The sequence below is a fragment of the Acinonyx jubatus genome, chromosome E4 (genome assembly GCF_027475565.1).
Source record: "Acinonyx jubatus isolate Ajub_Pintada_27869175 chromosome E4, VMU_Ajub_asm_v1.0, whole genome shotgun sequence".
Taxonomy (NCBI): domain Eukaryota; kingdom Metazoa; phylum Chordata; class Mammalia; order Carnivora; family Felidae; genus Acinonyx; species Acinonyx jubatus.
In genome coordinates, this window is record NC_069395.1 from 62,962,516 (window position 1) to 62,985,613 (window position 23,098).

General features: G+C 43.0%; 2 protein-coding genes across 7 annotated transcripts in view; one reads left to right on the plus strand and one right to left on the minus strand.

Moving 5' to 3' along the window:
* ADSS2 (adenylosuccinate synthase 2) overlaps nucleotides 1-17,392 on the minus strand; it is a 36,942-nt gene extending 19,550 nt beyond the window's left edge. Inside the window, exons 1-4 of one of the 2 annotated variants that reach the window (XM_027046116.2) lie at nucleotides 17,086-17,392; nucleotides 4,582-4,684; nucleotides 3,703-3,771; nucleotides 1,773-1,823 (exon numbers count right to left, since the gene is read on the minus strand). In XM_027046116.2, the coding sequence (XP_026901917.1) occupies nucleotides 1,773-1,823; nucleotides 3,703-3,771; nucleotides 4,582-4,684; nucleotides 17,086-17,268 (406 nt within the window). In that variant the 5' untranslated portion in view covers nucleotides 17,269-17,392. The remainder of the gene's footprint in view (nucleotides 1-1,772; nucleotides 1,824-3,702; nucleotides 3,772-4,581; nucleotides 4,685-17,085) is intronic. The other variant, XM_027046115.2, reaches the window with a different exon arrangement.
* A 1,521-nt stretch (nucleotides 17,393-18,913) lies between these two features.
* CATSPERE (catsper channel auxiliary subunit epsilon) overlaps nucleotides 18,914-23,098 on the plus strand; it is a 201,771-nt gene continuing 197,586 nt past the window's right edge. The window contains exons 1-3 of one of the 5 annotated variants that reach the window (XM_053209826.1): nucleotides 19,220-19,312; nucleotides 20,231-20,329; nucleotides 20,520-20,568. In XM_053209826.1, coding sequence (XP_053065801.1) covers nucleotides 19,248-19,312; nucleotides 20,231-20,329; nucleotides 20,520-20,568 — 213 coding nt within the window. In that variant the 5' untranslated portion in view covers nucleotides 19,220-19,247. Of the gene's footprint in view, nucleotides 19,313-20,230; nucleotides 20,330-20,519; nucleotides 20,569-23,098 lie in introns of all 5 variants that reach the window. The other 4 variants (XM_053209824.1, XM_027046286.2, XM_053209825.1 and 1 more) reach the window with 4 other exon arrangements.

Genomic DNA, 23,098 nt, shown 5'->3' on the forward strand with positions numbered 1-23,098 from the left:
AAACGCTGATCTTAAGAAAGGTGTGCTGGTTCTTAAGAGTAAGGAATATTACCGCGGCACATTCCTGTGTATACCAACGTACATGAGGACATCTCATCACGATCAAAGTTAATCCACCAAAACAGAAGTTTAAATAGACACACCACCCAAAGCACACAAAGCAGAAACTGACAAGAGGTGAAAAGACAGACGAATCCAGTTACTGCTGGAGGTTTCAGCATGCCTCTAAATGACTGACAGCAAGGAGACAGAATACCAGCGAGGACACAGAAGACGTGAACACCCTTTAACTGACACTTAGGGGACACCCCACTCTCAATAGAACACATATTCTTAGGGCATGTCGAACACTAACCAAAAGAGGCCCTATGCCAGGCCATAACACAAGTCTCGACAAATTGAAAACGGATGAGATCACACGCAGAGTATATTGTCTGTCTATAACAAAGTCAGGAATAAATAAGGGAAATCAGAAAAAGCATCCAATATTTACAAATGTAAACGTACTTCTCAATAACTCGTGGGTCAAAAAGAAATCACCAAAAAGTATTTTCAAATGAATGGAAATAAGCGTACAAAATGTCAGTATTTGTGGAATGTAGCTCAAGTAGTATGAGACTCATACGCAGCTTTAAATGCTTATATTAGAAAAGAAAGGTCTACGTCAATGATCTAATAAGCTTGAACAGAAGCTAGAAGTGAGCACATTAAACCCCCAGAGTATGTCAGCCCAGCACAGTTCACTTCAGAGAAATTATTTGAATGGATTACTGAGGTTTAGCCATAGGCTTCAGCCTCTGCTGGTAATTTGGAGGCACTGCTACTTAGCTGATACTTAAGAAACTTGATGGGGCTGCTCTTACATGGAGGTCAAGGCTAAAACTAGAGCAGCTCTTGCCTCAGGAGCCCTTTGTATTTAAATACAACTTACGGGGCGCCTGGGTGGCTCAGACGGTGTGTCTGACTTCGGCTCTGACTTCGGCTCAGGTCGTGAGCCCCCCACGTCAGGCTCTGTGCTGACAGCTCGGAGTCTGGAGCCTGCTTCAGATTCTGTCTCTGTCTCTCTGCCCCTCCCCTACTCGCTCTCTGCCTCTCTCCCAAATATAAAAAACATAAGAAAAAAGTTTTTTTAAAAATGCAACTTAAGAGCTTGCATCGGTCAGTTCTCTCTCTTTCCTGGTTAGTGTCTCAAAACCATGTGACTGATAATTAACAATTCTATCCCTTCAAAGGTAGGACAGGAACAAGGAGACAAACTTCAAACTTCTTGGTGCTGCTTGAAGTTAATTTGAGAATCCAGTTTGCTCTAACAACGGATAAGGAGGCTACACTGAATAAAGTCTGAACCACTGAAAAAGCCACATGGGTACATTTTAGACACAAAGAGTCACTCTCAAGATTTTTTCCAGATAGAAGATCTGCTTTCTACATGAGTATTAATGTGCAAATAAATGCTCTTCATATTTGATATGGTTTATTATATCTTTTATTTTATTTTTTTTTAAGTAGGCTTCACGCTCAGCAAAGAGCCCAACGCGGGGCCAGAACTCCCCACCCTGAGATCAACACCTGAGCTGAGATCAAGACTCAGATGCTTCACCAACTGAGCCAGCCGGGTGTCCCTAATATGCTTTATTTTATAACAGAATTAGAGACGTTTCTCATGAAACGTGCTGCTTATGTTATTCATTAGTTTAGCTAATTCCTCAGAAGTTAGTGATAACTTTCTGAGAATAAGGCAGTTATAAAAAAATGCATGCTATGCCCCTTACCAATGTGAGCTCTGTCAGATATGATAAGCCTTTTTTCCCAGCCTTCCAGACCTAGAGGGAAGGAGAAAAAAGATACGGTTAACTGAACACTTTGTATAATTTTTAAACCTTAATTTCTTTAGGGATACAATGTTTCAAAGTGTTTTTCACGGAAGTAATCACTAACACATCTTGTCTTCTGTACGGGATACATATTTAACAGGAATGTTCTGACCAGTCATTCATTATATATACACTCATGCACAAATTCTATCTTTTTAAATGTTTAACTCTAAAACGCTTCAAACTCAAGCCAGCCGGAGCCACATAAAATACTTCTAAGAATCCAAAAGCAAATGGTGGGGAAATGTCATTTTTGTTAGAGGCAGGGGAGGGGGAATTTGCTGCAGAGCAGGAGAAGAATTTTAAGAAAAGGGAGTTAATTTGGGGAATGGCACCCTTTCCCAAAAGACAATTATAAAAAGTGGGATTAGAGGCGCCTGGGTGGCTCAAGCGTCTGATCTCATGATCAGGTCATGATCTCACGGTTTGTGAGTTCAGCCCTGCATCAGGCTCTGTGCCGACAGCTCGGATCCTGGAGCCTGCTTCGGATTCTGTGTCTCCCTCTCTTTCTGCTCCTCCCCTGCTCGTGCTCTGTCTCTCTTTCTCAAAAATAAATAAACGTTTAAAAATTTTTAAAAGATTAAAGAATTTAAAAGGAGACAGCACCATGTAGGTAAAAATGCAGGGAAGCCAAGAGGGATGAGAGCCGCAGGCAGCCAGGATTCTGTGACATCACATCGAACTGTCAGGAACACTTGAGGTTGGATTGCTACTTTTAAACTTGAACAGCAAAATCGAATTGAGTATTTCCAACGAGCCAGGCTAAGGGCAAACAGTGCTTTTCCTCAACTGCGTATTTATTATTTGCGTTGCCAAGTGCCCCTCAAAGCCCAGCAAGGCAGCCAAACTGAATGTAAACAGACTTCCACAAATCCCAAAGAGATTAGCAAAGGCAGGAAATTAAGGCTTTAAAAAAACTGTTCTTAAGGAGATGGGAGTGAATCATGTCATAGAAAGAGCATCTCCCTCATGTGGAGGGAGGGACAGAAACAACCCTGTTTTATCCCAGGGTTATACAACCCACGGGAACAACACTGACTCACTGTGTGCAAAGGGGACCTCACTGGTTTCCTGACTCCCACAAGCTAACGTTTGGTTTGGGAGGTGGGGATGATGAATCTCTGGAGTTTCTCCACCAGCGAACGGACAGTGATTCCAGGAACCTCTATGGATGACCTGGGTGTCAAGAAATCAGGGCTTACACAATTACCTTATTCTGTTTGTCTTCTGTTTACAATACTGATCATACTGAATAAAATGTAACCGACATTGAAAACATTTGTCCTACAACAACCTGCAATTTTAAAGTATAAGACAAGGGAGCCTGGGTGGCTCGGTCGGTAAGCATCCGACTTCGGCTCAGGTCATGATCTCACCATCCGTGAGTTCAAGCCCCGCGTCAGGCTCTGCTCAGAGCCTGGAGCCTGCTTCAGATTCTGTGTCTCCCTCTGTCTCTGCCCCACTCGTGCTCTGTCTCTCTCAAAAATAAATAAACATTAAAAAAAAAATTTAAGGGGCGCCTGGGTGGCGCAGTCGGTTAAGTGTCCGACTTCAGCCAGGTCACGATCTCGCGGTCCGTGAGTTCGAGCCCCGCATCAGGCTCTGGGCTGATGGCTCAGAGCCTGGAGCCTGTTTCCGATTCTGTGTCTCCCTCTCTCTCTGCCCCTCCCCCGTTCATGCTCTGTCTCTCTCTGTCCCAAAAATAAATAAACGTTGAAAAAAAAAAAAATTAAAGCATAAGACAAAATGTTTTGCCCAGTGTGAGATTTTTCAACAAACTTTACAATAAACAAACCAGTTACCAGGCAAAGCAGTCAGGCTTTCATACCTTTTCCTTTTTGAACATTTTTCTCTGCTTCCTCAAATAATCCAGGTAGATGAATTACCACACCATTTCCTAAAGGAAAGCAAAAAAAAAAAAAAAAAAAAAAAAAAGACCAACCTTAAATATTTATACCTATAATACAGATATACATAATGATATTAAAATACAGACATCTATGATAACTCTCATCTAGAATAGCAGATAAATGAAGGACTTAATAAACAATATCTGATTTCTCAGGGAGTTACCACAGAAATGATTCCAAGTTTTTAACAGTAGTGTAATGTAAATACACATAGAGTATAAAACACTAAAATTACATTCAAAATAATTTGAAATTTCTTTGAAACAAAGTGAAACTTATTCTGAAAGAACCTAGTTAGGTCGGTCTAGGCAAACTGAACCAGGTTACAATGATGCTAAGTCAATGCCTTTAAAATTGGGGAATCACACCCTATTAGTGGCCATAAAATCAATTTAGCGGGTTGTGATTAGCATTTTTAAAGATAAAAAACTAGGCCAAAAAACTTTAGATCGCATCACATTATAAGGGTTCAGCATCAATCCGTGAAACACCTCCTATATTTCTCACTGTGCATCAGTGTTTGGAAAGCTGATTTGATGATCTAATACTACTTTATAAATTTAAGATTGCCAATGGCCACAGTTAAATGCAAGTTATTCCAAAAAGTATTAGTGCTAAAAGACACAGTTGTAAAATAGCCAGAGTTAGGTATATTCCAGAAGGTACCAAGGTCAAGATTAATAAGGGACCAGTGATTATTTGAGCAGTGAGAGATGAAATCAGCTTGAATAACGAAAAATGAACACCATTATCAATTGAGGGGAAAAAAACCCAAACGGTTCAGTTTATACACTCACCAATGAATGCGGTAACATTGGGATTAATTATTCCACTGGGTAAAAGATGAAAATCATATTCCACAGAATCTACAACAACTGTATGGCCGGCATTATTTCCTCCCTGAAAATATAAGACAGGGGAAAATTGACCCGGACAATAAATATGACAAATAACACATCTCCCTTCTAAAGTGAACTAGTAATTTCTTCTAAAATGTCAACATAACTGAAGAAAACCCAAGTATGTATTCGCCACAAATACTTATTTTTATTTTTTTTAATGTTTTATTTATTTTTGAGACAGAGAGAGAGACAGAGGATGAGCAGGGGAGGGGCAGAGAGACAGGGAGACACAGAATCCGAAGCAGGTTCCAGGCTCCGAGCTGTCAGCACAGGGGCTTGAACTCAGGAGCCGCGAGATCGTGACCTGAGCCGAAGTTGGACACTCAGCCGACTGAGCCACCGAGGCGCCCCACAAACACTTATTCTTTAGAGGCTTTATAATAGTTTGACTATACCCTCTTCTTCCCCCACCACAGTACCCTGGTTTTCCTGACGGGATCTAGAAAACTAATAAATTCAGGTTTCCAGAAGGCAGAAAGACATCTCCCCTCTTAAAAAGAGAAAAAATTGTGAGAAAAGAAGTACAGGGAACAGTTCGTTATTCTGGCTTGGGCATTACAGAGGACATGTAGCAATCTAATTAATTATCCATGATATTTCATCCAAACACAGAAAAATCCCTAGATTAAAAGAGTAATTGATCCAGTTATGTCGACCCTAACTTGACTTAAACATTCATGTAATTCCCATGGTACTAAAAGGGCGTCAAGCAGCTCTGTGACCTGAAATGTGTATTCTTACGTGGACTTATCAACTAGGAAATCTCCAAGTACCTCCTTCCGATACTGGCTATCCTGAGACTCCAATTCTTAAATGTGTAAGTCAGTCTTGTGGGTGTTTAGTACCAATCCCTGAATCCGCTCATCTCTGGATAAAGTGATACACTGGGTCAAGGAACCTCTAAAGTTGAGAAACATATTATAACCCCATAGTGAAACTTCCACTCTGTGAAGCTGATGCCTAGAATAGTCAACACAAAGCAAAACCTGAGGTCAGATTAGGTTCACAGGAGACTGATTATTAAGTGACCACATAATTTTTCTAATTTTTTTTTTGAGTTTATTTATCTTGAAAGAGAGAGAGAGAGGATGGCACAGAGAATCTCAAGCCCACTCCGCACCCTCAGCACAGAGCCTGACCTGGGGCTTGAAGTCACAAACCGAGAGAACATGACTGAGCTGAAATCAAGAGTCGGATGCTTCATAACGGACTGAGTCACCCAGGCGCCCCAATTTTTCTAATTTCTAAGCTTAAAAAACATTAAAAAGAAAAACCCCGCACAAATCAACTGATATTTAAACTTCTACCTAATATTAACAAAAAGCTTAAAGTAAACAAACCAGGAATATATTTGCAACAAATACAAAATTTAACAACATCCTTGTTGGACACTAAAAAAAAAAAATATCAATACACTATGCGTCCTGAGAATGACTAGTTTAACTTTATCCCAAGGCTGTTTTTGACAAAATGAAGGTTACTTACTTTTTACCAAATCATCACCAATCAAGAACTCACAAAACCTGCCGGAAGGTTGGTCTTGCACAAAAAAATAAATAAATAAATAAATAAATAAATAAATGCCTATTTATACTGTTCTCCACAAACACAAAGCATAGAACTGCCTGCTTTAAGACTAGTACATGTCTATGTCAGGTATGTTTAAAACAAAACAAAAAAAGACCGGACAGTGAGGTCTGGAAGGCAACAGGTGGGCGGCAGGCAGGTCACAGGAGGACAGAAGCAGGAGTGATTACCAGCACTTCCCTCACTCATACACCGAGGGAACCTGGCAGTATTTCCCTACTTTTTATGTTTTAATAAGAAACATCTGCATGTGAGAAAAGGCTCTTAAGGATGCACAGTAGGGGTGAAGTCTTCCTCACAGTCCTCGCCCCACCAGGCCCTCCCTACCAGTCACCACCAGGTTGTGGTGTAACTTCTGGAGGTAATTTGCCAAAGCCAACAGGTATCTGCATCCTGTTTCATTGCACACATCCAAACGGCGGGAGCCGTATACTCCCGGGCAGCCTGCTTTTACTTAGCAAATCTGAGCACGCGTTCCACACCTTGTGAACTGAACCACCTCATTCTTTTCATGGCCCTACCGTACAGCTTTGTATATGGTCCCATACAGAATTTATTTCCCACAAGAGAGGCATCCGGGTTGTTTCCAATCTGTCATCCTTAGAGACAACGTCACAGCAGCACTTCCTGGTGCACACTTTATTATGACTTCACACTTGCGCAAGTTTATTACCAATTCTGATAGAACCCTAAAAGAAAAATAACTCACAGGACAATTCTTACTTGGTGTTTATAGCTTTTCTTTCACAGATCTATCCCTGATGCTAATGTTAGCTTTTTTTTATCGCGACTTTTTACGATTTAGGAGACCTCCCCCAAACTTTCAGGAAAAATCTTTCCGGAGTATAAAGCTCATTCAAATTTCTGGAGATCCTACGAAGAGATCCTATGAAGATGCTCATTTGTTATTAACTCTAAATTGTTATAAATCACTAAATCTAAGAAATTTGTCCTCAACTGTTATAAAGTACTAGTGACTTTATGACAAAAAAAAAAAAACTAGTAAAGCACTATTACTTCAGCAAAATCAGTTTATTTTTTTAATCCATCATTTGCCTAAGATAAAAAACCACGCCACAATTTTTGGAGTAGACCTCTAAAGTCAGTCTCCTAATTTACATAAAACTACTTTTACAGGTTCACTAATATAATCATTTGGTGAAACAATTATTAACTCGGCAGTGCCCAATAATGTTCTTATTGTGTAACCAAACCCTACTCTCCTAGATAATGTTTTACCAAGACAGGCAGTGATGGTGGCAGCAACCGTAATGAAGCGGATTGCTTGCTATGGGTTGTGAGAGATGACGCTAGGGGGATGCGATGGTTTAATCTGTTAAGTTCTTCCAAGTTTACAGGTGGTGGTTCAGGCTGGAAAAGTTCAGCTGCAAAAGGCTTGAAAAGCACACTTCAGTGAACAGCTGAGTGCATTCAAACACTAATCAGCCCTTTCAATACCCAATGTCCTGTATTCAGGCTTCCTACAGGATTTCAATCTCATTTAAATTCCACATGGTTGAGCAAGAAAACATGGTTAAACATGCTCAGAATAACCCTAGCTTATTCATTCTATTAAGGAGCTAGGGGAGAAAATGTAAGCCCGCCTATTAGCGTATCTGGCCATTAGTGCCCCGGGGGAACTGGGGTAGGACGGCTTCTAATCTCAAACACACAACTCTGCAGAAAAGATTCCTAAGGTGAACTGAGGGGGAGTTACTCATAAGGAGCTTCCTGACAAGGTGATCTATACAGGAGATAAGCTTTCATAAACTGTCGTGTTTTACAAAATGCAACAGAGGCAGCTTCAAATCTGAAGTGTCTATTTGGCTGCTAACCTCAAATATTCATAGATGGCGTGCAATATACAAAAGTCCCCTTGGGAGCTCAGGCAATGGTCTCCAAACACAGACTACACCGGTCCAAGGAGAGGTCAGCACACTAGCAAGCAGCAAAACACGGTTTCCATACGCGCACCACTGCTAACCACACCACACCCTCCCCCCACACCCTCCAGTGGATTAGGGGGGCAGAGTCTGAACCACAGGCTTCCACGTCTGTGATCACACTGCCGGTCACAGGGGCAGTTCCGCGAGCGTGCCAGAACAAGTAACGAGAACATATACATTTAATCGTGTTTAATAATTCTCATAAGGAGCACTGGGGAGGCCAGAGAGCACTATATAAACGATCGGAGAGAAATATCGTCTACTTTTAAATTTTTTTTTTCAACGTTTATTTATTTTTGGGGGGGGGGGGACAGAGAGAGACAGAGCATGAATGGGGGAGGAGCAGAGAGAGAGAGGGAGACACAGAATCGGAAACAGGCTCCAGGCTCTGAGCCATCAGCCCAGAGCCCGACGCGGGGCTCGAACTCACGGACCGCGAGATCGTGGCCTGGCTGAAGTCCGACGCTTAACCGACTGCGCCACCCAGGCGCCCCAAAATATCGTCTACTTTTAACGGAGATGTACTACTCTCTTCCCAACGCGAAATTTCTGCAAAACAAACCTGATAAATTATCCCCCCTCCCGACAGCGTACTAGTCATATATTCACATTAATAGTTACAAGTAACTATCTCTTGCTGTTTTGTTAAATTCCCATAACACACGGTCCTAGTCACTCATGTAGGACACATGTAGGTCCTAGTTACTGTTAACTATCAAAGCTGCATGTTTTATATCACTTAACTAAAAACACAGAATGTGTTTAATTGTCACACAATCAAAAGAGCTGTGGACTAGCAATTAATGTTGTTTTCCAGGTCAGTGATACCAAGAGAGAAAATATTTTTTAACAATTCTCAGATGCCTTAATTTTTAAACATTTTAAATTCTGAAATTTACCCTCTAAAACTCCAAGAAACAAGAAATCCGTGTGAACCCAAAGTAACTGCATTATTATGTGGCAAGTTGCTTTGAGAAAAAAACCTAAGTTTATAATGCCTTAAATGATGGTTTTTCCTATACTGAATATCAAGAATAAATGCAAATTCAGGGGCACCTGGGTGGCTCAGTCTGTTGAGCATCTACTTCGGCTCAGGTCATGACCGCACAGCTCTTGAGTTCAAGCCCCGCGTCGGGCTCTGTGCTGACAGCTCGGAGCCTGAGCCCGCTTCAGATCCTTTGTCTCCCTCCCTCTCTGCCCCTAACCTGCTCGCATTCTGTCTCTGTCTCTCTCAGAAATAAACAAACATTAAAAAATTAAAACAAACTAAATAAAAACAAGAATAAATGCAAATTCACTGTATTGAAGTAAAAAAAATAAACCTATGAAAGAAAATCCAATCAGGTCTCACCAGTCACAAAACATCCCTTAATTTGGTATTTATTTTACTGATTCTCTTCGACTGTTATTCTTGCTTTAAGATTAAATATAAATAAAATATTAAATATGCTGCTTAATGACCAAGAATAAAATGTCTCTCGAACATTATGATGGAGGCAAAAGCAGAGCTAAGATGCTATATGTTCTCAAACCTAAAAATCAAAGTTTCTGACGTACGCTTTTAGTTTTATAAACCATTCCTAAGATAGGCCATTTTCACTGTTTTAATTATAGTTAATCAAAACCAATTTTTTCAAATGTTTATTTATTTTTGAGAGAGAGAGGGGGAGGGGCAGAGTGAGAGAGGGAGACAGAGGATCCCAAGTGGGCTCTATGCTGTCAGCACAGAGCCTGATGCGGGACTGAAACTCAGGATCTGTGAGATCAAGACGTGAGATCATGACCTGAGCGGAAGTCGGATGCTTAACTGACTGAGCCGCCCAGGTGCCCCAATAAAAACCCATTTAATTCCAAACATTCTTCCCTCTAGAAAAACAGCGGCTCTACAGTATATTTGATACTGTTACCAAACAATTCACAAATAAGAATAACCCAGAGCCAGTATTTCTTCATTGCGCATTTTCCTATATAAAATTAACTCTCCGTCAGCTACACCTTCTTTATGTTTCGTCCCTCTTCTTTTCCCTCTCCCCCCAAACTCCTTATTTTGCAAATCATTAATTGACCCAGACTGGGAAACCTGATCCGACCAAGCCTGAGCCAATCAAGATCCTCCCCTCTTGGGAACTGGATTTTGAGTAGCGAGAAAGGCAGTAGCTCAGTGACACCTGTAACCTAAGGAAGCCTCCTTTAAAAAAAGGTTGCCAGTTCGGGCTGCTGAGCTCCCAGGAGCTGCCTTTACCCGAGGCCACCCTGAGGACTGGCCAACCCGTCCTTGCTTCAAACAAATCCCCATTTTGCCTAAGACAGCCTCTCTCCATTGCTAGCAAACAACAGACTCCAAATGATTCACCGCAGGAACTAATTGCAATATAGTATGCATACAGCTGGCTCTCTAATGTTCCTATCTTGCACTGGTGATAAACCCAATATAAAAAATGATTAACTTCCAAATGTTAGTATGTATGCTGTCAAGAACAAAACTCAGAAGCGCTACAGGGATGGTATAACAGTATTTAGTTATTTTGTAATTGTTCTCAGTTGTACACTTCCCAATTGGGGTTTGAAGCCTAAGAAAGGAGACAATTTTCTTTCCGACGGAGCCGTCAAGCCCAACCCTAGAATAAAAGCTTGGATCAGGAAATGGTGCTATGTGCAAGTTTCCAATTAAGAAGCTCCAAAGGTCCAGGGGAGATTTAAAAGAAAAGGTTTTGGGGGCACCTGGGTGGCCCAGTCAGTTAAGTTCAACTTCAGCTCAGGTCAGGATCTCACGGTTTGTGGGTTCGAGCCCCACGCCGGGCTCTGTGCTGATACCTCGGAGCCTGGGGCCTGCTTCGCAGTCTGTGCCTCCCTCTCTCTCTCTCTCCGCCCCTCCCCCACTCACGCTCTGTCTCTCTCAAAAATAAACAAACATTAAAAAAAAAAGTCTGGAAGGGAATGAAATGAAACAACATTAGTCTGCAAAAGCGACTCCGAAAAAAGAAAAGAAGAAAAAAAAGCGACCCCTGATTCCCAACTCGGCTCGCTGTTGGGTCTTACCTCTTTCCCAAATCACTCCCCTAACCGAGTTCCTGCTGTGACCTCGGAGGTGAAGACAGTAAAGCCCCCCCCCCCCCCCCCGCCGTGTTGCAAACCCGAAACAATGGCGTCTGCAGCAACAGCAGGCGCCCGAGAGTCCAGGGCTGACACTTTTGTGCGCAAGCCTGGAGGCCTTTCTCAGGCCACCGAGGCCTCTGACACGGTCTGTGCGTCTTTGTCCTTTCTGCCCCGAGTACACGAACACCGTGCTGTGACCACAGCGCAAAGTGAACACCCGTCCACAACAGGTCCTGCCCTGGATCGCAGGAGAGGACAGCGACGCCTCACACCCCACGCCTCCAAACCATCCCAGCAAGCAGAGAAGGGTTTTCCTATGTCTTGCCTCGAGTCTTCAAGCATCTTAGAAACCTAACAGGCTTTTGAGACAACGCTGATGACCTGGGCTGGTTTCTCGGGAGAACGTCAGACCTGTGCCTGTCTTTCCACACGAAACACTTCTCCTTACGCCAAAACTAAAACACTTGTCAACCCACAGCAAGAAAGTCATTATAAACAAGGATGACTAGTCTTTTAGGAAGACGTTCATCTAATTGCAGTTGGCTTATGATTTCAAAATAGAACAGGTTAAGTGACTAGCAGTAAGTCGACCAGCTAAACTATTCAGCAGTAACCAGACACACTAGATAGGAAGAGAAAACATATACAGTGCTCAGTTGTCTTTTAAAGGCTTAAGATACTCTCTTTACGTTATTATGGTTACCTTCCAGTTTCGTGCAGATAAATGTCACACACATGATGAAAAGCTTGGGAGGACCTTAGGTTCCCAATCAAGCTGCGTGTAGACGCTAGGCACCAAGCCCTAATATACACACTTACTAAACCAGGGTCTTGGATGGAAAGATCAGACACGCAACCAAAAACTGCATAAACCAATGATGTGTGATGCAGCTTTTGTAAATGCTTGAGAAAAGTTCACCCAATCATTACATTTATAAAGACACTTTCTTAAAAATGCACTGGAAGTATACAGCAGGTTTCAAGTAAAAAAAAAATTTTCTCATGAATAAAAAAAAGGCTTGACATAGACAAAAATCCCACTTTTTAAAGAAGAATTCTAAATAATCTGAACAAGTTGGTTCAATGCAAAGAACCATCCCACGTTGGAGCCAGAGTCGCCTTGGGAAGGGACTTCTGTTGACGGTTCTCAACGGTGCCCACAGCCAACACTGAGTACCTCAAAGTCCTCTTTTCCACTAGTAAAATATTCCGACAGTCACCAATCTCTACTTAATGGTGAGTAGCTTATCCATACTGATCTTTAGTGTCAAAATCTGACATGAGGCCCAAAAGATAATACTGCTAAATGTGGGTCCGGTTATAGTAAGCCAGTAACTATATGCCAATTTACCATTTCACTCTACATTTGTTCTGGGCAACAGTTTGTCCTAGAGATAACTTGAAATTACCCAACTCACTCACCCATTCCCACCAAAATTAAAGAAATAAAATAATATTGATCAGACGTCACTGAGATGATCTCATGATTTAAAAATTTATGCCTCAAAAATAGAGATTATACATTAACAAATTACATGTTATATCCTACTGTACTGTTATATATCATTATACATTATCTATATTTATATCAACAGAATAAGCTTAAACAGTAAACAACTTGGGATATCCTCATTAACTAAATTTTCAGATCTACTGCCCTCAGCAGACAAAAACTATTTTACTAGAATGACACAGCATTCAAGCGAAATATGCTGAGGAAATACACACAAAAAATTACAAACATCAGTTATCTCTTCAAACACACAAGACATAAGACTTTAATATAAACCATTAAAGCCTCTGAACGTAACGGTACAATATAAAAGTACTAGTTAAAATACTAAGTAACAAATGTTAATCCAACGAATGCTGGGGATTCCACCTTAAACTCATGCCATCAGTCAATTAACTTGTCCAGGGAGATGTTAAAATAATTTACAGGAAAGGGTTAAGCTACCGGTCTCAAAGAAATTTCTAGACGTGATCCAGACACCTAATAAATATTTGTTGAGGATTTACTTCCTCTCTGTCTCACAGAGTACTTGGTGCTATGGAAAAAAACAACAACAAAAAAAGCATGAATCCTCGTTTTGAGAAAATTTATATTCTGGCAGGGAAAACACAGTAATCCAAGAAAGCAAGATTTAACCAAGTATACCACACATTGGCATACATCTCTGTACCTGGGAAAGTCTATGAACTTTATAAAAAGTGTTGACAGGGGACACAGAAATAGCGATTATTATGAATCTGGAAAAACAGTTTACCCTAAATGCTAATTCTTTACCACCTTCCAAATTGTGGGAAGTGGTTTGGGAGGTAATTTTAGCTGTATCAAGTCAAGGCATTAAAAAACACTTTATTTATGCCTTTTAAATTATCTCTCAATTTTTCTAATCATTCCAACGACAAAGTCTCAGTTTGCTGCTATTAGGTCTTCTATACCTTTTTTTTTTTTTTTTAACTTACTAATAGCTGGTTTCAGAGCCTTCTGCGAATGTCAGCATCTAGCTACAAATTAACATTTTCTTCATTGTATTTATTTTCATGGCAAGCTTTTATATAAAGCAAGTGACAGGATACACTTTCCCTTTATAATTAATTTTAGTTAACATTTTTCTTTATGTTAACTTTAAAACCCTGAGGGGAAAAAACACAAAGAGAGACAGTACTGTCCTAACTATTCCGGATCCCAGGCAACTTCCTGGTTAACCAAGACCACCTTGCTGACTTTCTAGAACAATAAATAAACCTGCTTAACAAGTGGTAGAAAGGGTAACAGTTAAAACCTCTGTAGTTTCTACTCAACAAAATAAAGAAAATAAAGTATAACAGTTTACTCTGGAGGATGGGGGGTGGGGGTGGGGGTGGTGGTGACAGCAAGAGACTTCCTAACAAAGCAACTTTTATGCTGCCAGAAAGGGGCCGACCTACACCCACCCATACTTTAACTTTTTGAAAAACCCCTACCAGTATCCTTCTCCAATCCCTACCTGGCAATACCTGTTTATGTAGCAGCTGTCCCGAGGACTGTAATCTCCTCGTGGGCACGATCCCTGCGTTTTTTCAGCTTAATTCTGGGGCTAAGTGGTTCCCCCTTTATCCCCTGTAGATACTCATTCGGTGATTGTTGGATAAATCAAATACACCTGGAGTTGGTCCTACACGCACGGCTTTTCCTTAAAAGACATCAATTTAAAATTAAGATATCAGGAGGTGTTGTTCTTTGATGTTAAGCCCGACATACTGATTTATGGATCTAGAGAATTTACCAAATTGTAAATAATTCCGTATAAATCCTGAATCTGCAATATAGGCCTTAAGGGTGTTGATGAAAATGCCACTAGCGTTGCCTCTACTCTTTCCAATAAGGCATTTGATATATTTAACATAGTTAAATGCAAGGTCAGTTTTTCTTTCAAAAACTTTATTTTAAATTGGAAAAAATTCCTTTATGATTCCATTGTTAAACCATGAACACATCATCTGTATACCACTTCTAGAGAAACAACCTGTACACAAGCCGAGTTTATGGCATAAATATGATCAATAAAAACCGTACCAAGTTCTAACAAAGTATAGATTTCCAGTAATACACAAAACTTAAATCACCAAACAAGGCATTTCAAGCTACAAATGTCTTTCCAACGTTGACTTTTCCCAGTGGTCTATATACACTGAGAATTTCAACATTCCATATTCTTCAGTTTTATAAGCCAAGAGAATTTCAGTAACTAGGAGTCAGCTTACTAGGGCTGACCAAATAATATAAAGTTACCAAGGTGAATCACAAGAGAGATGCTTAAATCTATTCATTACGTAACTACTCTCAGTAACAAAACTAGTAAGAGTCCTTCCAATGATGAGCTCTTAAAAGGCACTAGAATATGAAGATTTTAGAATTATATAAGGATTGCAGTCAGTCAAAAGTTTACAGGTGTCGAACGTCTGCGTAACAGGTCTGCACAAATGTTCCTCCTCTGTCTTCAGCTAACAGTTTTAAGCCAAACTTGGCTCCTTTTCAATCACTTCTCTCTAGGCTTTCCAAGGGCATCAGATGAGATTGGTCCATGACCTTCGTCAAGAGGACATTCACAACAACACAGAAACACCTTCTCTTGTTTACAAATTCATTCTACTATTTTTCAAGGAAATACTAAAATCGAGGATCTTTTAGAATAAATGCTCTTCAACGTTACATTCTCCAAACCTTCTGACAACCCATAATGTTACTCAGCCTAAGCATTACTATTTCTGGGTAAGGAAGACGGCAGGAATGACAGGGAAGGGGACAAAGAGGCCCAGCCTCTCTCCCTTTCTACCCAGCAAGAGTTAGGTATTCTCATTCTTCTTTCCCCGTAGCATGGCCAGACCTGATTTCAAGACAAAAGCAAGGTGAAAGCTGGCTTTTGGAGCAGCTCCTAAGGCAATGTGGGGCAGGACTTGCATGGAAACACGCTTAGGAGTAAGTCAGTAAGTAAGGAAGGTAAGTGGGTCGCCAGAGGGCCGGAGGAAGAGAGATCTGAAGGTGGGGAGAGGTGGTGGTGGTGCTAAGTGGTAATACTAAGAGGCCATGACCATCTTGGCTAAGGAATGGGCAGGGTGACTTTCTGCATGCAAAAAAACAAAACCCCACGACAAATCAGAATATCTGCATTTAGCTTTTTCTGTACTTGTGATTACTTTGTTTCTGCTTGCTCAAATGACATTCAGGTAGAACGCTTTCAATCGAGTGGGCCTACTAACTTGTTACAACATACACAGCATGGCATCACCATACTGTGCCATGTTCACGAGGAAGAGACCTACCTTCTTGCGAGGCAAACAGCAGTTCATTTCAAATACATCGCAATTTGTTTTGAAAGTGGTTATTGCTCAACCACTTCGAATTTTGAAACTGGTAATAGTTATCTAAGAGCCTTCACAAAGGCGTAGCCTAGAGGCTGCTTCAAAGCAACCGACAAATCAGAAGAAAGCTTACACTGAAAACCACGTGTCTCCGGGTAGGAAGTACATTACCGTTCCAGTTCCCGAAAGTTCACTTTCCGTGTGAGCGTAACAATGTAAATATTTCTAAACACCACATTTGACATCCGCGCATTATTTGCCTCACTCGTAGAGGAGCTGGGATTCTTTCATCTGGGACCAACAAGTAACAACAATCTACCCTTAACATGAAAACACGGGGTACCGAGTCAAAACCCGGGGCCGTTAACTGTGCAAAGCCCGGAGGCTGGGTTCTCGTGTCAACAAAGTGGACGGGAGGAGGCAAAGGTCTGCACGCTGGGGGCCTGCAGGTGGGGGAGTGGCGAGCGGCTTTTCGGGCGCTTCGGAACAATCCATTCCGCCCCCCCCCCCCCACCTTCCATCGGTCTCCCCCGGCTGGGTGGGTGGGCTAAGGGGAGGGAGCGTGCTGCAGCCGCGCGGGGTCTCCGCCCGGAGTCGGGAGCAGGCCTCCCTCGGGCGGGAGCGTCTCAAACTCGGACCGTATCCCCGCCCCAGACCCGGGGCTGGGCACTGCCCCCCACACCCAAAACCGCAGCCCCCGAGGCGTCGCGCGTCTCCCAAAGACTCCTCGTCAACCCTCGTTTTCCTCCAGAGCCACCCCAACCCCTCGGGTCAGGGGTCTCTGACCTCCCGCCATTTCTCCACGTCGCCGCAGCTCCGAGCAGGAGAGAACCTCAAGGTGACACCTCCTTTTGGACGACGGATCCGGGTTCCGCGCCCGCGCTCTCGGGCCCGGCTTCGCGTCAGAGCCCGGTCGCCTCACCTGGCAGCGGCACACGATGTCGGCGTCCTGCGCCAGCAGATCCACCACCTTGCCTTTGCCTTCGTCGCCCCACTGCGCGCCCAGCACCACCGTCACCCGGTTCCCGCCGGGCCGCGCCCCGGGGCGGCCGCAATCGCCGTTGGGCAGGGAGGATGCCGCCGGGTTGGTCTCGGCGAACGCCATGGCTCCGGTGACGCGAGGAGAGCCCGAAGGAGGCGCGGGCGGCGAGCAGTGCGCGAACCGAACTGCTCTGCGGCCGCCAGCCACATGCGGAGGAAGAAGGAGCCAGAGGCCGGCCCCGCCCCCGCCCGCGCCGGGCCGCCCCTCTCCAGCCAGGCCCCGCCCCGCTCCCCGCCACAGCCCACTCAAGGGGCGACCATGACTGCCCCGCGCAGGCCGGCCGCCGCAGCACCGCCCGCAGGAAGAGGCCCCGGTGGCGGCAACCGCCGCCACCCGGGACTGAGGCCACGCCCCTTCCGCAGCCTGGCGCGCCACCCCAGGGGGAGCCCGCGAGCGGAAGGGGGCGGGGGCGGGGCCTCGAGCGCGCTTCGCCTCATCGCCCCGCCCAGCCGCCCTGGTCCCGCTTTTCAAACTGGAGAGGCGCGGAGGTGCGTGCTCGAGCGTCGGACTACAACTCCCGGCATGCAACGCTCTGGGCGGCGGCGACGTTTTCTGGGGCCATGGTGTCCTGCCGTCTGCAAGCGTTCGTCCTCAAATTGTTTTTTAATGACTTGTCTTTATTCAGCGACGAGATAGCGTGTGCGAAATTCAAAGGGTGGAATTCCAAAATACAAATGGGATGGAATTGAAATGTATAGATTTGGAACTGGAAACTAAAGGCCTGGAAGTAAGAGAGATGGGGCAGGGATCAAAAAGGGCAAACTCAAAAGTAGAGCAATGGAGGACATTAGAACTGAAAGTCTAGAGATCAAGTAAAGTTCCAACCCTTCTCATTATACACACTAGTAACAGAGGCTCAGAGAAGAGGAGAATATTGATGTATAGTTTGTGCCAAATATTGTGATGCACTTAGCTCTTTTAAATTCCACAACCACGTAAGGGAAGTAATACTCTCTTACCCTTATTTTATAGGATTTAAAAGTTAACTTGCTCTAGTGCGGGCTGGATTGGCACCGAGAGAGCCCAGAGCCCAGGCCCTTTTTGTACATTCCACTCTTCAGTGTTTGAATCGCGCCTAGCTTCTGGAGTAAACTGTATCAACTGCTGATCTAATGCTCTTCCAACTGCAACACAAATTAACTAGGACAGCTAATTCTGGTATAAAGATGCTTCGGGAAAAAGTGCGAATAGAGCCTCATGTAAACATTAAATGCAATGTCTACTACATATATATCGTATACACACAATCACGTTCTCTAATGGTCCCTAGAGCGTATTTTAGTATTATACTGGTTTTATTCAGTGATTCCTTGTCGGTAAACCTTGAGGACGTACTACAAACCATGATGGTACTGGGCACTGAGGACGTAAGGAGGAGTAAAGGTAGTTGCAGCACTCAAGGATTCAGATTATTTGGTCTACTAACAAACATAAATTAGAAAACTGAAAATTGTGGTGTTTGTTTATCTTAGCTTTACCACAAGATTACAAACCCCTTTGTAAACCAGAAAGCCGTCATGTTTCCTGGTACTCAAGTGCACGAGGTGGCGTTGGGCCTAAAGTAGGTGCTCAATAAGTCCCCGTTACTGTTCATTTCTGTGGAACTTAAAAACCACTTCTAGAGTGCTGGATCCTGGAAAGCACTGCCAGATGTGTATTCGCTATTGCAATATTTATGTACAGTCACAACGAAGACTTGGGCTAAAGGATGCAGGAACTTAAAAGCTTCACCCTCGTTCCGTCAACTGGGATTTTCCGGAGTGGTTTTGCTCTTTCACTCCCAAAAAGCACGGTTTCTGCCCTTCCTCCCGTCTGGTTTTACGATTCCTCCTCCAACCAACTACCAAGCTCAGGGATAGCGCAGGTAGCGGCGCGCTGGCACGCATGCGCACTGCGCGCTGGCCCTCGCGGGTGGGGCTCGACCCCGCCCTGCGGCGCCGGGCCCCGGGCACCTCCTCGGCGGGTCGGACGGCACCCCCGGGGAGCGCGCGAGGGCAGGGTGGGCGTGGCCCGGGCCGTTGGGCGGACGCCATCCCGGCGCCATGTCGGCCCAGGGAGTGGCGGTGTTGCTGTCGTGGCTGAGCTGCTGCGGCTCGGCCCTGTGGAGGTAGAGAGACGCCCAAGGCGCCCTGGGACACCGGGCAGAGCGCGCCCCCGCGCCCTGGCGTCCTGGCCCACCCGCCCCTGCGGACCAGCGCCCCGAGCCCCAGCTCCCGGCCCCCAGCCCCGGCGCCCCGCCGCCTCCTTCCGCCAGTTTTCCATGAATGGGGCGGGAGTGAGGGGCAGTGCTAGGGCTCTGCTACTCCAGGGTCTTGGTGACTTCGCGTGGCTGTCGGGTGCACAGCTGAGCCCCCGCGAATCCGTACACTCGTTTCCTCCTGCCGCGCTCTCGTTCCGCCGGAGACGAGCGGAGCAAACGAGAACCCAGAAGTCGCCACCACCGGGGAGTGGAGGCAGGGAGCGAGGGCACTTCCCTAGGATGACTAGGTGGTGGATGGTTTCTGGTGCTTTGTAAGCTTCCATTTTTTCCTCTATAAGGTGAAGAAGATGAAACCTGCCTCACGTGGTTGTCGTGAGGCTTGAATGCAAAGATATATTTAGCTCCCAGCATAGGCCTGGCAAACAATGGATCGATAAATAAGGATGGGGGATATTATTAAGGATGGCCTGTGAATTCTAGGTGTTGTATAAACTTTATGTTGTACCCCAGAGGTCACCAAACTTTTCCGGAAAGGACCAGGTAGTAAATACTTGGGGCTTTACAGATGATGCAGTCAACTCTGCCATTTTAGGGATTCATGCACACCCTTACAATAGCCAACCAGGGGATGTGGCTGTGCGCCAATGAATCTCTATTATAAAAACAAACAGGTGGAATTGGACCTGTAAGGCATGGTTTGACACCCCCTGGTCTACATTCATAACGGACGAGAATACTAAATTCATTGAGATAATTAGTGCAGACAAAGTTGCAGGCAAAAGTCAGGGTAGATGTCTTATTGAACGAATTCTTCCTTTGCTCAAGGTCTAACAGATATGTACCTACATTTTCTACTAAGAGCGTTAACATTTTGTTTTTGACATTTCGTATCCCGACGGAGTTGGTTTCCTTTAATGATCTAAGGTAGGGCTGCAATCATTTCTTTCTCCTTATGAGTCCAGTTCCGTTTTCCAGTTCCATTTATTAAATATTGCCTCTGTCATATGCAAAACTTCCCTCTGCACTTATGTCAACTTAAGGGTTTGCTATACAATCCCTCTTATTTGGAGGAGAAATTAGTTTTAATATTTATATTTGACCTTTTCCTCCACAGGTATTCCAGTAACAGCCCAAGCTACCACATTTTTAGTACCAGAAGTACTGTAAGTGTTTAATTTTTTTCAAACTATAGTCAAGAATCATTTTTTACCTTAGAGCAAAGAGCAGTGTTTTATACTTAGTTGTATAGTGTGGTGTCATTCATTTGTTTTTATTTTATTTCCGTTGTCTCATTTGTCGTCCTAATATAAATCCCCTTCCCAATGAATGTCCTTAGATATGTGTGTAGCAAAAACAAATAATGTGGTTTTGAGTGTTTTTTTTAATTTAGTATTCACAGATAAGATGGTCATACAATATATTGTGTAAACTATAGACAGTGAAAGATAGTGCTATTAATATTTTTGCTGGGACAGCGTGTATGAATTGGAACAGCCTAGATAGACGGAGACGTATGGTCACCAAAGCTGTAAATTTCATTCTCTATATTCCTTTTTTTATCCAATACTTTGCCTTAATTTCTTCTGAATGCTGCCTGCTTACTAGTGTGTGTTTTATTTTATTTATATACCCCCCTAATGATGGACACGTGGCTTTCTATCACCACAAACAACACTGTGAAGAAGATCCTTCTACATGTCCTTTTACGGGTCTGCGCAATAATTTTTCAGTTATGGTTGCAGGGACACAGGGAAAGCAGACAATTTAACTAAATTCTGCAAGATTGTTCTTAAATGGCAATCACAATTTCCACTCTCACCTAGTACACATCTCCACCAAAGTCTGGTATTATTGAAGTTTCTATTTTTTACCAACATCATTAGTATGTGCTAATATCACTGTTGCTATTTTCAATTCTCTGATGGCTACTGATTTTGAGCATCTCTTACCACTTTTACACAAGCTTCTCTTCTGAATTGCCTGGTCATAACCTTTTGCCCATTTTCCATTTAAGTTTATGCCCTTTTCTTGTTGATTTACAGAGTGCTGTATACATTCCACTCTCTATATTAGTTGAATATTGGTTTTAAATGTTTCAGTTATCAGGGCATCTGGGTGACTCAGTCAGTTAAGTGTCCAATTATTGACCTCAGCTCAGGTCTTGATCTCAGAGTTGTGAGTTCAAGCCCCACGTTGGACTTTGCACTGGGAGTGAAGCCTACGTAAAAAAAAGTTTAAGTTTTAATCATTTTCTTGTCTCTCATCTACTCATCTAACCATTAACTTTGTCCATGGATATTTTATTTTTCAAGAAAAAGCCGACTTTTGTTGAACCAAACCACTCTGCCTCCCCGCTCCTCCCCCACTCTTTTTGACCTCATACTTTCTACTTTTTTTGCAGCCTTTTTTTTTTTTTTTAGTGTTTATTTATTTTTGAGAGAGAGAGAGAGACAGAGTGTGAGTGGGGGAGGTGCAGAGAGAGGGAGACACAGAAATCTGAAGCAGGCTCCAGGCTCTGAGCTGTCAGCACAGAGCCCAACATGGGGCTTGAACTCAAGAACTGTCAGCTCATGACCTGAGCCAAGTCAGACGCTTAACCAACTAAGCCACCCAGGTGCCCTTGGAGTCTTACTTAAGAAAAATCTTCTCCTGCCTGGAGCTGCAAAGATATTTATCCTTTTTCTTTTATATGCTTTATATCTTGACCTTTCAAATATAGGTCAGAAATTCATCTAGAGTCCACTTGTATATAATATAAAGTATGCATTCACATTATTGTCTCCATGTAATGAACCACCATCAATTAAACAACTTACTGTTTTTCAATTATTTTCTAGTATTATCTTTTTAGATGTTGTCAATATCTATATATAGAAAAAAGATAATACCAGAAAAATAATAGAAAAACAGTAAGTTGTTTACCGTAGCTGAAGTTTAGTTTCAATGGTGTATACTCTTTCCTTGAATTAACATGCCACAGTATAGGCATCCTTTTATTCTAGATAAGCAACTAGGTTGTTTCCATTTTTAGTCTGCTATGATTAGGGCTACTAGGAACATTTTTATGCCTATCTTCTGGTTAACATATATGCATTTCTGGTGGGTATATAACTAAGTGGAATCGGTAGGTCCTGGGGAATATGCACGTGTTCAGCTTTAGTAGGTGATGCAAAAGATTTTACAAAGTAATTGTATCAGTTTACACTTATATTCTATGTTTATATATATCATTGCATTTACATTATTAAAAATTTATTACGTTACTCAAAGTCAGGCAAAAGGAAACTATACAAACAACGTCATTTGTTTTTAAATCCATTGCTATCCATTTCTTATAAAATCTGTACTTATCACCTAAATTGTTATTTGTAGTTAATTTCTTTAATATCATTTATCTATTTCATCTTTGTTTCTTGAACATCTTTGCTGTATAATTGACCATTTGATTAGTCATTTTAAAAATCTCTTTTTTTTCTAAGTAATCTCTGCACCCAGCATGGAGCTCAAACTCATAACCCCACGATTAAGAGTCACATGCTCCACCAACTGAACCAGCCAGGGCACCCTGTAAAAATCTCCTTTCTTGATCTCTACTGTTTCTTTATCATTTTTGGGGGGGGGGTGACAGAAATATATCATCTTAGTTGGCAATTGGTAACCAAAATAGTGGAATTATGTCATTATAGAAATGCA